This window comes from Pteropus medius, unplaced genomic scaffold (genome assembly GCF_902729225.1).
Source record: "Pteropus medius unplaced genomic scaffold, Ma_sr-lr_union100, whole genome shotgun sequence".
Classification (NCBI taxonomy): Eukaryota; Metazoa; Chordata; class Mammalia; order Chiroptera; family Pteropodidae; genus Pteropus; species Pteropus medius.
In genome coordinates this window covers 28,095,905-28,111,689 of record NW_024355205.1, presented here as the reverse complement: position 1 = coordinate 28,111,689, position 15,785 = coordinate 28,095,905, and the positions used below count along the sequence as shown (strand labels likewise).

At 34.2% G+C, this 15,785-nt stretch overlaps 1 protein-coding gene across 1 annotated transcript in view; it reads left to right on the top strand.

The window, feature by feature from the left end:
* LTN1 (listerin E3 ubiquitin protein ligase 1) overlaps nucleotides 1-15,785 on the top strand; it is a 47,792-nt gene that overhangs the window by 11,483 nt on the left and 20,524 nt on the right. The window contains exons 7-17 of the mRNA XM_039857710.1: nucleotides 4,075-4,248; nucleotides 4,818-5,008; nucleotides 5,734-5,869; nucleotides 6,657-7,466; nucleotides 7,830-7,871; nucleotides 10,360-10,549; nucleotides 10,995-11,231; nucleotides 11,968-12,121; nucleotides 12,905-13,049; nucleotides 13,540-13,726; nucleotides 15,221-15,380. Coding sequence (XP_039713644.1) covers nucleotides 4,075-4,248; nucleotides 4,818-5,008; nucleotides 5,734-5,869; nucleotides 6,657-7,466; nucleotides 7,830-7,871; nucleotides 10,360-10,549; nucleotides 10,995-11,231; nucleotides 11,968-12,121; nucleotides 12,905-13,049; nucleotides 13,540-13,726; nucleotides 15,221-15,380 — 2,426 coding nt within the window. The remainder of the gene's footprint in view (nucleotides 1-4,074; nucleotides 4,249-4,817; nucleotides 5,009-5,733; nucleotides 5,870-6,656; nucleotides 7,467-7,829; nucleotides 7,872-10,359; nucleotides 10,550-10,994; nucleotides 11,232-11,967; nucleotides 12,122-12,904; nucleotides 13,050-13,539; nucleotides 13,727-15,220; nucleotides 15,381-15,785) is intronic.

Genomic DNA, 15,785 nt, shown 5'->3' with positions numbered 1-15,785 from the left:
TTTCTTAGGTAGGGAGACAAATTGATAGATCATATAGGAAGCATATGTTAAATTTATAGGAAGCTGCCAGAATATTTTCCAAAGTGGTTGTACTGTTTTACATTCTCATCAGCAGTGTGTGAGATTTTACGTTGTTCCATATCCTGACTTAGATATTGTCAGTTGTTTTAAGTCCTCTTCATGGGCCTGGGATCGGGGATTGGTAAACTATAGCTCATGGGTTAAACTCTGTCACACCTGTTTTTGTAAATTGATTTTTGTATTGTCTTTGGCTGCTTTCGTGCTAACAAAGCAGAGCTAAGTTGTTGCAACAGAAACAGTTTTTCATTGTGGTTTTCATTTGCATTTCCCCAATGGCTAACGATGTCAGACATCTTTTAATGTACTTATTGGCCATTTCTGTATCTTCTTTTTTGAGGTGTTTATTCAGATCTTTTGCTCATTTTTAATTTAATATATTTTATTTTTTATTTCTCAGATTTCTACATGGGTTTTTATATTTTCTATTTCTCCAATGAAATTTTCTCTTTTTAAAGATTTGTTTTAAAGATCCGTTTTAAGTTCACAGCAAAATTAAGGAAAGGTACAGAGATTTCCCATATATCTCCTGCCATATGCGTAGACTCCCCCATCATCAACATTCCCCACCAGCGGGGCACATTTGTTACAGCTGATGAACCTACACTGACACATCAGTATCTCCAGAATCCATAACTTACATCAGGGCTCACATTCTGTAGGTTTAGACAAATGTATAATGACATGCATCTGTTTCTTGTTTTTTTCCATTCATTGTTGTCATATTTTCCTTTGCCTCACTGGGTATAGTTATAATAGCTTCTTTAAAATCTATGTTTGATAACATTAGGGTCATTTTAGGATTGGCATAGTTAATTGCCTTATCCTTTGCAATGGAATCACATTTTCCTGGCTGTTTGCTGAGAAATTTTAGATTGTATCCTGGACATAGATATTTAGGTTGTATCCTGGGATGTTATGTTTTGGAGACTAGATAATTGTATACAGTATTGCTCCAAGGGGTGTTGATGTTTTTGTGTTAGCGGGCAGGTAACTTGGTTAGACCCAAATAGCAAACTGTCAGGCCTGCACTGGGCAGTGTCTCAGATCTCAGTTCTGTTTTTTGATCCTTAGCTTTAAGCTGCTTTAAATTTACACTGTGCATGTATAGTTCAAGAGTCAGCTGTAGATTTAGGTTATTTAAACATAGAATGTAGGGATTCTCTTCTCTGGCTCTCCTTTCTAGAGTTCCTCGTCACTCTCTTGCAACCGGTTGCCCTGGGTTCCTTATCCTGCCTGGTTCTGTTAGTTCCTCCAACCAGAAGGATGTCAGGCTTTCTATCAGAGCTGTAGTTGCTGCTGTGCCTTGGTGGTGACTGCAGCCACCTTCAGGGCAAAGCTGCTCAAAATGGGACCTCGGTCTCTCTGGATTGCTTACTCCAAGTTTGATTGCCCTCCAGAATGTGTATTTTAGTCCCCTCAGGTTGTTGTTTGAGTTTTGTTCATAGAGCCTATGTTGTTGTTTCTAGAAAGATTAATCGATCACTCACTATTCCATATTCTTTTGCCCATTTTTAAAGTGAGTTTTTGGTTTTTACTTTTTGAGTTGTGAATGTGCTTTATTGATTCTGGATACAGGTATTTTGTCAGATAAAGTATCATGAATGTTTTCTTTAGTCTGTGGCTTACCTTTTCATTTTCGATAATGGTTTTTGGAAAGTAGGAGTTTTAATTTTGTTGAAGTCCAATTTTTCATTTTTTAATAGTTTCTGCTTTTAATTTTTCAATCTAAGAAATCTCTGCCCACCTCAGTGTTGCAAAGATTTTCTATAATTCTAAAAGCTTTATAGTTAAGGTCCATTTAGAGTTAATATTTATTTATGTATGGCATAATGGCGAGAGTCAAATTATTATATGTTTTTTATATATAGGTGTCCATTTGTTGAAAGACAGTTGTTTCCTTACTCTGGTACCTTTGTCAAAATTCAGTTGACCATGTATGTGGGATTTTAATTTTGGACTCTCTATTCTGTTCCATTTATCTATATGTCCATCCTCACACCAGTACCACACTGTCTTGATGATTACTGTTTTATAGTAAGTCTTGAAACTCCACTTTTGTTCTTTTTAAAAATTGTTTGGGCTGTTTTAGGCCCTTTGCATCCTGGAATAATACTGTATAATATATTCTATACCAAACATGTCTTTATGGTTTTTGTCACTATTGTGAAGCGGAATTTTTTTTCAATTACATTTTCTATTTTGTTTATACTGGTTTATTGAAATACTCTGCTTTTGTATGTTAATTTTATATCCAACAACCCTTTCATACTTCTGTTCTAATTGTCTTTAGATCTTTTTGAATATTTTTATAGCCTGTTATTTTGCTACAATTGTAGTTATTTGGGTTACTTTCCAGTTCTTTTCCTTGTCTCTTTGTATGAATCGGGTCATCCAGTAATGTGTTGAGGAAAAGGGGTGATAGCAGGCATCTTTTTCTTGTGTTCTGACTATAATGGAAGTAGTTGTAGACTCTCGATGTTAAGTATGATGCTTGCTGTAGATTCCATAAAGTTCAAGATTTCTTTTCTATTCTTAGTTTGCTAACTATTTCTGTTATAAGTGAATGCTGAAATTTTCTTGATTGCTTTTTCTGATACCTCTATTTGATCATATGATTTTCCAGCCTGGAATTTAAGAGACATACTTAGTCATGCTCTGTTTTTCTTTTTAAATATTCTGCTGCCTTTTATTTGGCAATATTTTATATAAAATATGCAGCAATAAAATACTTTGTGGGGTTAAATATAGTTTGTCTATTTTTTTTAATCCCAGAAACATTATTATATTCTCAGTCTTCACTTAGATTTACCTACGCATTTGTTGCTTAGCTTGCTCTTCATTTCTTTATTTCTTACCTTCCATCTGGGATCATTTACCTTCTGTATAGAGAGTATTTTTTGGATTTTTGTTTGTGTTGGTTCGTTGGGGGTGAAATCTTTTTTTCTCTATCAGAAGATGTTTTTATTTCACTCTTATTCTTGAAAGCTATTTTAGTGGGTACAGGATTAAATTTTAGTGGTTATTTTTTGTTAAAAATATTATTCCTCCACTGTATTCTGATTTACATTGTTGCTATCAGAGTCCGCTATCAGCCTTACTGTCTTTTCTTCGAAGGTAGTTTGTTATTTTCCTCTGGCTACTTTTAAAATTTCTCTGTGCTTTTTTTTTTTGTTTTGTTTTTGTAGTTGCACTATGTGTCTTAGTGTGGATTTATTTTTATGTATCCTGCTTGGGATTTGTTGTAGTTTTGAATCCATAGATTGGTATATTTCATTGGTTCTACAAAATGCTGTTTTCTCTCTCCAGATATTTCCTTTGCCTCATTCTCTCTTTTCTCTCCCTTTGGGATTCAGACTACATACATGCTAATCTTCTCACTCTGTTTGTCCGTATATCTTTTATGCACTCCTTGGTGTTTTTCATCTTTTTGTCTTTCCATGATACTTGGTGGATAGTGTTGCTCTATCATCAGTTCATTGATTCTTTCTCTGTATTTAAGCTGCTTTTAAATAATGAATTGAACTCTTATTTATTTTTGGATTAGGAATTGCGCTTGCTTCTTTTTCAGATCTGCTACGCTTTTTCTAAGAATCTTTTTCTCTTCCAATATCTTTAAACTTTCGTTAAATATAATAAGCATTGTTGATATGGAGTTTGTAACTGATAATTCTAAGATTTAAAGTGTCAGATATCTTTGGTTTCTGCTGATAGTGGCTCATAGTATCTTGTTTTTTGTTTGGCTATATTTAACTGGCTAGTATATTCATAGGAATAATTTGAGGCCCTAGATGAAGACTTCTGCCACTAGAGAGGATTTATGTTTGTTGCAGCCAAAGAAATAGAAAGTTGAATTCTTTCTGCCTTCACTTTCGGAGTTTTATTAAGGGGAGTGCCGAGTCAGTATGAATAACCTATCTGCCATTACTAGAAATAAAAGCTTATCATAGTCTTACTAGGCTTTCATTTAATTCAGCTTTTTGTTTTTTCTTTTAGATCCGCTCTGCTTTTTTTGAGTTAGTTTCTGCTTTATGCCAGCGTATTCCACGGTTGATGAAAGATGAAGCATCCAAAGTGAGCTCCTCTGTTCTACTTAGTATTGATGACAGTGACCCCATTGTCTGCCCAGCCCTCTGGGAAGCCGTACTTTATACACTTACAACTATTGAGGTATGTAAGAGAGGCACAGTTAGTACATCTAGGAATACTTGTCTTAGCTGTATTTCAGAAACCTCTTTAGATATCATGTGAGAGAGAGCCTATCAGATTATAATATCTAAAACTTACTGGAAAAATGCTTTCTTGGAAATAAAATAATCTAAAACTTGGTATAAATCTTAAACCGACTATAAAATGGCATAGAGTTTTTATTTTACTTTCCGTTTAGCCAGTATCAATTATTCTTTACATCAGATGGGACCCATTGAAGTAGCCATATCTGAATCTTATATTTAAGATTAAATATTGCTGTCCCTTTTAGAAAGGTTTTATAGAATTATTTTAAGTTGAATAATTATTTATAATGAATATTATCCTGGAAGTAGGTGGCATACATGATTACTATATGTAATAAGTTTCTTGTAATTTCAGAGTTTTAGTTCTTAATGGCGGTGAGAGATGGTAGCCTCTTTAGGTAGAATACTTGATTTTTTATTTTTGAGACCTATATGTCTTCTCTCTTAATTGAGAAAAATACACTTGTACTCCCTAATTATTATTATAATATTTTCTTCATTTAGGACTGTTGGCATCATGTAAATGCCAAAAAAAGTGTGTTTCCCAAGCTGTCAGCTATGGTTCGGGAAGGTGGTCGAGGTCTGGCCACTGTCATCTATCCTTATCTTCTGCCATTTATCAGCAAACTCCCTCAGTCCATTACAGATCCAAAGCTGGACTTCTTCAAAAATTTCCTCACCTCTCTCATTGCAGGGTAAGGAATCTAAATTCTAGATCTTTAAAACAAGAGATTTTTCTTGTTTTTATAAATGGTATAATGACATATACATTATTATCTTTCTTATTTAAACTTCTCGATTGTTTTGCTTAATGGGAATTAGAGAATAGAGAATTAGAATGTTTTTCCTTGGGTACTTTCAAGGCTTCCGTGGTGGCAGCAGAAAGTGAGATAAATATGGTAAAGCCCTTTGATGGCAGCAGGCCATTTCTCGAATGAGCGATTTTTGTGTGTCTTGATAAATATAGATGCAGAAAATGAACCAGTGAAGTTTTTAAAACTTCTGTAAACTTATATAACAGCTGGTTAAAGTCACACTTAAAAAAATTATTTCAGTGTATTCGTTGAACTTAATAAATAAACGAGATACCTGATTTTAATGATTTAAAATTTTTTTCACACTATTTTTTATTTTATTACATCCTCTTTTTCAAATCTGTTGGTCGATTGGTTCATGGATAGACCATAAGTATTCGTTATCTTTTGTTTACACATTTTTGAAAATATGCTTTTTTCACAGTTCTTCAAGTTCATTTTCTATTCAGGCCATATTTTGGTTCTTCTTAGTTTTTACTTTAAGAATTTTATTTAAATCCTGTTCTTTTGGATGAGATCTTTTCTTTGTCTTTATTTTGGTGTTTCTGAGTTGTTTATTTTCTTTTTCATGAAAGAGTAAGCCACAGTTATTTATTATTTCTTAGGCTATCAACAGAGAGAATCAAAACCAGCTTCTCAGAGTGCTCAGCAGTAATATCTGCTTTTTTCGAATGCTTACGTTTTATAATGCAGCAAAACTTAGGTGAGAAAGAAATTGAAGAGATGCTCGTCAATGATCAGGTATTTATAATGTGAATATCAGCAATGCCTTTCCACACTGACCGTGAAGAATCAAGCTCATTGTGTGTTGTTGCCATTTTTATTAATTAGCCTTCCTTGTAAAGATTTCATAGTTGCTAGCATAATACCATAATGCCTGAGTACTAGTCAGTCTCAGAAGTACATACCCTGACTGTTTTAGATAGTTGAAATGCAAAGCAGAATTTAGAAGGTGCTATTGCGATCTTTTGTATTAAGTTTAAATTATGCAATAATTATCTTATTCTAAAATACTCAAGTACATGTATTTTTTTGTGAACAGTTGTGCTTGGCTTTTAGAACCAGTGATGAGAGGAGGTTCTGGAATATAGTTCCTGATGATAGAAAATTAGTTAATGAAATTATATAAGCCTATCCTAGTTGATATCTCAGATAGTTAACTTCTCTTCGTAATTTTTTTTAAAAAGGATTCTGAATTGTGTCGGTCCTATATGTCTTTAATATTGGCTTAGAAAGAAAAGGAGAATAACTTCAATAAGTTCAGAAAATGCAGAGAATACAATTTTATTTGTTAATAATCTTGGTCAGTTATATCATAAAAAGGAGTTCATTTAGGGGAAATACAGTGAAATAATTAAGCTCTTTATATGATACAAAAACGATTTTCAAATAAACTTTTCCAGAGTTCTGGGGGGAAAAATCCATGTCTTTTTATTTATTAAATATGAAAATTTATGTTCTACCAATAGCTCGTTTAAATTTTATTTCTCCTGAAAGCTAAACTTGTGTATTTCGCCTTCTCTTTTAGTTGATTCCTTTTATTGATGAAGTTCTCAAAGACCCAAGATTGCAAGATGGGCAGCTATTTGACCATTTAGCAGAAACTTTAAGTTCTTGGGAGGCCAAAGCAGATATGGAAAAAGATGATAAAATGGCTCCCAACTTGGAGAAGGTGCTACTAAATTTCTGGGAGAGACTATCAGAGATCTGTGTGGAGAAAATCAATGAGCCAGAAGCTGATGTTAAGTCTGTTTTGGGTGTATCTAACCTGTTGCAGGTCCTTCAAAAGCCAAAGAACTCATTGAAGTCAAATAAAAAGAAAGTTGGTAAGGTTAGGTTTGCTGATGAGATGCCTGAAAATGATAAAGAGAACGGAAAGTGTGTCTCCTCAGAAGGAGAGAACAGTGAAGGCTCTAAATTAATGGCTGAACCTCCTCCCTCCCATAATGGTTCGGACTTTATATCTCCACTACGGAAAAAGCCTTTGGAAGACTTAGTCTGCAAACTAGCAGAGATGAGCATTAATTATGTCAATGAACAAAAGTCAGAGCAACATCTAAGGTTTCTTTCCACTCTGCTCAACTCCTTCTCTTCATCCCAAGTATTTAAAATGCTACTAGGTAATGAAAAACAGAGTGTCATCCAATCCAAAACTCTTGAAATAGCCAGACTTGTACAAAAGAATCCCGCAGTGCAGTTTTTATACCAGAAAGTAATAGGCTGGCTAAATGAAGATGAAAGGAAGGATGCTGATTTCTTGGTGGACATTTTGTACAGTGCCCTGCGTTGCTGTGACAATAATAAAGAGAGAAAAGTTGTCTTGGATGATCTAACTAAGGTATTACTGTTGTATATCTTTTGAAATTGTAATGGTTTATACTGGCACACTAATTGTAGTTGAGTAGAAAGAGACCTCTGTGGGGGTGTTTTTTGGGTTGTTTCTTGACTATGTCAATTTAAAGACAATATATTTTTTATTATGATTTGGGAAGTGTGTGAGACCTCTGGGTAGGTGTTGAGTAAATACGTTAAGATGACAAAAGCTTGGTAGTAATAAAAGGGTATAAATTCTTTAAGTCCATGCTTATTTAAAGTTGGACTAGCTAAAATTTTAGTTTTGTAATGGTTACGTGATTACTTTGTTTGCTTGTAAAATGTTTTACTGTTCCTTCTAGCAGATTCTAACTCTTTCTTCTTTCAGGTGGATCTGAAATGGAATTCTATTCTTCAGGTCATTGAAAAGGTATCTTAGGGATTTTTTTTCTTTTCGTATTTATGGGCATAGAAAAATTAAAACCCCAGTCATATTCGCATACAGGTATGTAGTCAGGTGTCTGTGTTAGAGAATTTCTTTATTATAGCTTCCCATGATTTGGGAAGATATTTGGTGTTTGTCTCTGTAGTATAATTTTTCTGGTTAGGAATATCAGGGAAGAGTGAACCACAGGCTCTGGAAAATCCCGTTTCTTCCCTAGCAGGTAACAAAGGGAAAGGTAAACATTTTATTATCTTTTAAACTAAGGCTACAGGTTTCTTCTGTAGAAATGGACTGAGTGGTTCTAGTTTTGGCTAGAGCGCATTAGGAAGTTAAGTCTGCCCTGCTCTGGAATATTTTATAGGCAAATTAGTATCTTCCAGCCTTCATTTGATGGCCACTTGACTAAGAAAATTGGTGATATGAATAATGAAAATAAATCAAGGAACATGAACAGTTTTGGAAAAAGTTATAAAAATGGCTTAAGGATTCTTTCCTAATGAAGATGTAAATGATATCACTAGCCATACTTCCAACCATGGCAATGTTATATGACTAGCTACCTAAGATTCTCCCCACCTTTTTTAAGCATTTTTGAATCATTTTTAAATTTTACACAGATAACTCTTTAATTTACAAGTTTATTTTTTCTCTTTAAAAATTATGATATGAAATACAGAACAGAATTTACCCTCTTAACCATTTCTAAGTGTACAGTTCAGTAATGTTATTTATATTCACATTATTGTGTAGCCAGTCTCCGTAAATTTTCCATCTTGTAAAACTGAAACTCTATACCAATTACACAGTAACTCCCCATTTTTCCCAATAGTTTATTTAAAAAAAATTAATACAGAATATTAATTTACTATTTTTCAATGAGAATTATAATTTATCAGGCACATTATTTGCATTAGCTTATCCAGTGCCTTCTCTCTCTATAGTCAGGATATGTGTAAAGCCAAATTATGAGACAGGTGCTTGACAGAGCTAGAATCAGAGTAAGCGGAATTAAAAATCTGCTAAGAGAAGACTGATGTATCTATTTCCAGATTAGAAAGACACCTGCCATGTAGTTCAGAAATGTGTTTGGAAGACTGTTCTCTTTGTGGTCAGTGTTGGAAGTTCATGTCTGGTATCTGCCTCCTACACTTCCACGGCTGACTAGCTTCCCACCTCCTTCAAACTGGTCAGATCCTCTCTGTCAATAGCATAAAACATTGAAGAGTTGAACTTCATGTCTTGTTAACCCGAGACACATTCAGAAGTTTATGTTCTGGATTCTGTAGGATTCTATAAAATAGATTGGCTTTATTTGATAAACTATATTAGGAAAGCCAATTTTATAGCCATTTTAACTTTTTTCTTGTTTTTATGTCACCTCATACTTGATGAGTGGAGCCCTAAAGTCACTTTTTTTAAGAACAAACCTAAATTTTGTATCCAGAAAAGGACTTTATAGATTTTTCTAGGTTAATCTTTATTTTTCAAATTAGGAAATAGGCCCAGGTTGGTGAAGAGATTAGTCTAAGGTCATAAAGCCAGAATAGTGAAAAAGCATGGTCGAAAATAAAAGCTCTGGTTACCTACGATAAGGATAAATAGTTTTTCAGGCACTATCCAATCCACACTTGGATTTTTTTTTTTCCAGATTGCTTTGAAATGAACCAAGTTGCAAATTCCTTTCTTCTCAGCCCTAAAGCAAAAGAAGCTCTGGGAACATGGATCAGCATGCTTTTGGGGGTGGATTTGCAGTTTTTATTCTTGCTTCTCTACCTCATGAAAATAAACCAGTTGCTGTCAGATATCTGGCCTCAGTAACTATTTCAGAGAATTCGTGCAAATAATTAGAAGTCCCATTGTTCATACTGAAGTCACTTACCATTATTTAATATTAATTGTTCTTTAATTTTGGTAAAATTAACAAAAATTTAATATCTGTAGAGCATTTTAAAAATCTGTCCTCAAAGTTCAGCCATTCATTATCCATTGAACATATCTGCAGTGTTGATAGTAGGTATCAAAGAAGTATAAGATAGTCTCTGCTCTCAAGGAATTCACAATCTCATTGGAAACAAGACATACACAGATGAAACATTATAAATGATAATACAATCCAGTAAGTGCTTTAGGAATTCAGAGAGAGTCTGTGAGAGTATGGGCTGGAGAGGATGGGAAGACTTCATAAAGCAGGTGGGATTTGTACTGATTCTCAAAGAATGGATGGGATTTTAGTAAGTAGAGAAAGGGGGAATATTTATGGTTGGGAAGATAGCATGAGCAAAACATGGAAGTGTACGTAGCAAGGCTTACTGGGGAACAGGGAGGATACCAGCCCTAGAACTTGAGGACGAGGAGTGTGGGACAGTGTTAGGGCCACATCATGAAGGGAGGTAATATATAATACAAGTAATATCTTAGGCAGATATACTTTTTGATCTTGCTTCTAATCTTTGCTTTAATTTTATGGTTTTAGGCATGTTCCAGTTCAGATAAACATTCTTTAGTAGTTCCTTGGCTAAAAGGAGATATTCTCGGAGAGAAGTTGGTAACCTTGGCAGATCATCTTTGCAATAAGGACTTGGAATCTACAGTGTCTTCTGAACCTCACTTCTCAGAAAGATGGACTCTTCTAAGCTTGGTATTATCCCAACATGTTAAAAATGGTAGGCAAAAATAAGGCTTTTGTTTTTCAGTAGGGAATAATTCTTTCCCTTTTTGGGGAGATTGCATGCTGCTGAGTTTGCATATTATTGGTTGAGAATAACTAGACATAATTCATTCAAATATCTTAATTTCGTAAGCACCCTAAATGTTTATCAATCTTTGTAGCATAACTTGAGAGACATTTAATATTTTGTTTTATATTCTAAAGGGTTTTGAATTTAGCAAAGCTGTTCATGCTAATTTTGTAGAGCATTGATTTTTAAATTTAATTTAAAACTTTTTTTAATGAGCGTTTTTATATGAGAACAGATCGATTTTTTGATACGATTTTCTAATATGCAAACACCTTTTTTTAACACATGGAAAGGCTCAAGTGGTAGTTAAAGTAAGGTATTCAAAATTATACCATTAATATTTTTTATTTTTTATCATTTTTTCCTCTAGATTACTTGATTGGTGAAGTGTATGTTGAAAGAATTATTGTTAAACTTCATGAAACTTTATCCAAAGCAAAGGAATTGTCGGAAGCTGAAAATAATGACTCTTCAGTGTCTTTTATCTGTGATGTGGCCTTTAACTATTTCAATGCAAAAGGATGCTTGTTACTGCCATCATCTGAAGATTTATTATTAACTCTCTTTCAGTTGTGTGCTCAGAGCAAAGAAAAATCACATTTGCCAGGTAAGAGCCTACTGCTCAGATGTTTTGCTGGGAACCTCCGGCTCTGGCCTTCCTGGTATAAGTAACCAGGCTTTGTTAACTGAATCATAATGTGTTTGAAAGTTGAAACCATTCTGAGCAAAGGACTACACATCTTAAACACTGTAGCTTTAGGAACGAAGTTATCGATGTACGTGGACATCATATCTAAAGTTCTTACTTGACAGCAAAGAAACAGTTTTGGAAGGGGCCATGATAGATGAGGTAGAATCTTAGCCCCTTCACTCAGTAAGCCCTGGCAAGCTGCCTAATTTCTTCATGCCTCAGTTTCTGTATTCATGAAGGAGGATGTTAATGTCTTATCTTTCCTTCTCTTATAGTTAAAAATTTTCGAAAGGAATATTAAAAAATACCATTGGTAGAGAGCCCTCCTCCCCAACCCTTTAGTACTGCTCTATTTAGAAAAGGTATACTATTTCTCACATCTCTAAAAGGACAGCTCTCTTGTAAATATGTTCTGAGCAGAAAAAAGCTGACTTTAAGAATCTTACCATTTTTACATTTAAATGGCATGAAGTAGGTTGTATTATTGCATATTTATGACATAGTTATTTTGACAATTGAATTGTAATTTTTGTTTTCTTTTTTAAATGGTACCTTAAAAATCTGAGACCTTCAGTGAGTTCCTTCAGACATTTTGTACTGATTGTAGTTACTTCAGTGGGATTATAAATTACTGTTGACATCTTGATTTTAGACTTTCTTATCTGTAAACTGAAAAATACTTGGCTCTCTGGTGTGAATTTATTGGTCCATCAAAGCGGCAGTTCAGATAACCAGAGTACCTTCCTACGTTTGTCTGCTCTTTGGCTGAAGAACCAAGTTCAGTCTTCATCTTTGGACATCAAAAGGTAACTATTTTTGTGCTTAGTTGCACAGTATCTCTTAATATTTGATCACTATCCTTAAATAAGATTCCACAATTAGTGGGATTACCTATGAAAAATAATTTGTTATGTAAGAAATCTATAGGACTCTTAAGAGAAGATCCAGATTTTTCCGAAAGTTATTTGTTTTAATGATCATCCATTTAAGCTCATTAATTGAAGAATGCTTTGTTATAGCATATCTGGTTGAGCCCTAATTTATGGTCAGTGACGTGCTGGTGGTACTATTCTCTGCTTTAGGCTGGTGCGGATTGTAACTATAACCTCTCACGGCCAGCACACATAGTGATCTTTAGTGTTTGTGTTTTGGGGGTCTGACAGCCACGGTTTTAAAATGTTCAATTATAAATATATTTCACATCTCATACCTAAATCCACATATGAAAGTGAAAACTAGGAGAATGCATCCAGAGGCTATTGAGGTTGAGTCAAATCTTTTTCTGATCACAGTGTTCTTTTCATGGAATAAGGTAGCTGCATTTCAGAAATATCTGATCTGAATAGGTCAGGTCCCCTTCATTCTGAGATAGAAGCAGCATTCAATTCAATCATAAATGTTGGATTAAATCCCCAATTTGACTTTGTGTGTGTTGAGAGAGGTGGAGTAGAAGGGCCATTTATCTTTATTTTTGTTTGCCTTTTTTGTTGAAGTAAGCTGTTATCTGCCAGAGGGTATTTAAGTGCACCAGGCTGTTCAGATAAGGGATGGCTTAACTACAACAGTTAAGTTGTTTGCATTCTTTTTAGTCTTCAAGGCCTCTTGTCTTCTGTTGAGGATTTGCTGAATAAGCTTCTAGAGAGTGAAGACACTTACCTTCTGTCAGTTTATATTGGAAGTGTAATGCCAAACGACAGTGAATGGGAAAAGATGAGACAGTCTCTTCCTATGCAGGTATGTTTGAAATTGGAGAGCGCATATCTCATTCTGAAGTTCGGATTTCATACAGGCTTAAATATTTTTGTTTCTGTTGAAGGAAAATAAGCAAATGAAATGAACATCTTTTGTTTTATTCTGGGGAAGAAAAAGGTAAATGAAATGAATATCTTACCTTGCCTTTATGCCTCTGAATGCTTGTATATTGTATGTTTGCTGTTTACAAGACGCCAGTTGACACTAGCAGTAGCCATGGGACAGGGCGACTAAGACCTAGTTTTGTACTTAGGAGTCTTAAAGAAATGTACATGTTGATAATTTCCTTTAGTAGAAACCGGACTTCTAGGTTTCTGTGGTTTTACTGATGAACTTGTAATAACTTCATTTTTGAGTTATTTTAATAACATGTTGAAGATATACTAATAACTTTATTTTGTTCCTCGTCTTAAATATATAGGTGGTAAATAGAGTACCTAATGATTATGTATATAATTTATTCTTTTTACAGTGGTTGCATAGACCCCTTTTAGAAGGAAGACTGAGTTTGAATTATGAGTGTTTCAAAACAGATTTTAAAGAACAAGATACAAAGAAGCTTCCCAGCCATTTGTGTACTTCAGCATTGTTGAGCAAAATGATACTGGTTGCACTGAAAAAGGAAATAGTCCTAGAAAATAATGAGCTTGAGAAAATAAGTAAGTATAATGAGCATTCAGATATAAGTGTGGACTTTAAAATAATATATAATTTGGAAATAATTCTGATTATACTGCAATTTAAATCTTTAAAGAATCAAGAATCTAGCTCCTATAACTTGAGAAACTTGAGGTTACTAAGTGATCAATATTAAAGTGCAAATTGGATGGAAACATACTAAAATTTTGGTAAAATCTTGTTCTCTGTTGAGCAGAATTTCGTTTAAGATCATTTACTCAAGCTGGCATGACATCAATCTAAGCAGGTCCTATGACACATAACCCTGAATAAAATGGTTAAGGGAGTCTGGTGTCTCATTAAGAATTCTGAATTTTTAGTTAATTTTTGAACCACTATACCTTTCTATTCATTAGGCTATAATTTTTTCCTGGCAAGTGGAGGTCCAAATGTTGAAACCTAAGAGGATTTAGGAAATGGTATAGAATTCTGGTTAGCACTGTGACCTGTACAAGGTGATATGAAAAGAATGGATTTGCACAATTTCTGTGTCAGTCTTGTTTGTGAGCCTTCAGCTGTAACACAGTTACTAGTGGAGGAGAATATGTGCCCTGTGGAAGAAAGCTGGAACACCTCCATTGATAAGCCAGCTCCACATTCAGCTAAGGGTAAAGAGATTAGCCCGCAGTATACTTTGCTCACAGATGAATCTGTCCAAAAGCAGACATGGAAATTAGAGTAATAATTTTTGTAATAACTTATTTTTGTGAATTATATTAGTAATTACAAACTGACAACATTATGTATTTAATCTTCTCATTAGTCCTATCAGCTAAATACTGTTTTTCTTATCTTGACTTGATTAGAATTACTTAGTTTGTAAGGGATAGGATTAGATTTTACAACAGGTCTGAAGTTCCTGAGTCCAAAATTCATACCATACATAGCTTTATAAAGAGAGTTGTGACTAATTATGTATTAAAAACCTACGATATGCCGGATTTTATAATAAATATTTGGTCGTTTACTTCTCACAGTAGTCCCATGAGGTGGACTGTAGTATCCTAATTGTAACTATGCTTACAGGTCATTTGAATACAGAGCAGTCTGTCACTGAGGTCCATGCCCTGTTTACTGTATCTGTGCTGTCTCCTGTTTCTTAACACATTGGCTTGAACTTCTCATTTCAGGTTTTGGATATCTTAGTTGTTTATCCTGTATGCACTTCTTACCATTCGAGGCAAAAATAGTAGGAAGATTATTCAGTATCGCTGATAATTAAGGTCCCTGTCACATTGTTAACTAACCAGAAAAGGGACCACTAAGTAAGATTTGGGAGAAGTGTGGTATTTTGTATCAAACAAACGTTATGAATTTTCATCACCTTGAATATCTCAAAGCATATTTAAAAATTAGTTCATAGATATTTTGAGATTAGTGGACATAGCAGTGTTAGGAAATGGGGCAGAGAAGTGAAGGTGATTGAAAGGTCTGTTCCCAAAGTGCACTTGGTAATGTGTCATCCATTCTGGTAGTTGCAGAACTGCTCTATTCACTGCGATGGTGTGAAGAATTGGACAATCCACCTATTTTTCTAACTGGATTTTGTGAAATGCTTCAAAAGATGAGTATTACATATGATAACTTATGTGGACTTGGTAATCCTTCTGGCCTTTTGCAGCTGCTATTTAACAGGTAAAAATCCTTTTCAATTTCCATTTTTTTAAATGACTATTTAATTGCTAGTTTATGGCTTTGTTGCTAGTTTATGGCTTTGTTTCTATAAAATGTAAACCTTTTCATGCTGATTTTTTAGGTCAAGGGTTGGTCTAAATTAACCCCAATTCTTAATGATAAATACTTTGTGGTTACTAAGTACTTGATTTACTTTTCTGGGGAGATATTTGGACTTTACTTGTAGAGATATTTGGACTTTGCCTGTAGAAGCTGTTTTAACTTGTCATCTGCGACCCATCCTCCCAATGCCCTCAGATTCAGTCTTTTATCTTGCATGTTGTTACAGGTGCATCTTAATATTATAACCACAAACCCTCTCCCCTAGATAAGGAAGTAGATATGAAAACCAGTCGTAGAGATTAC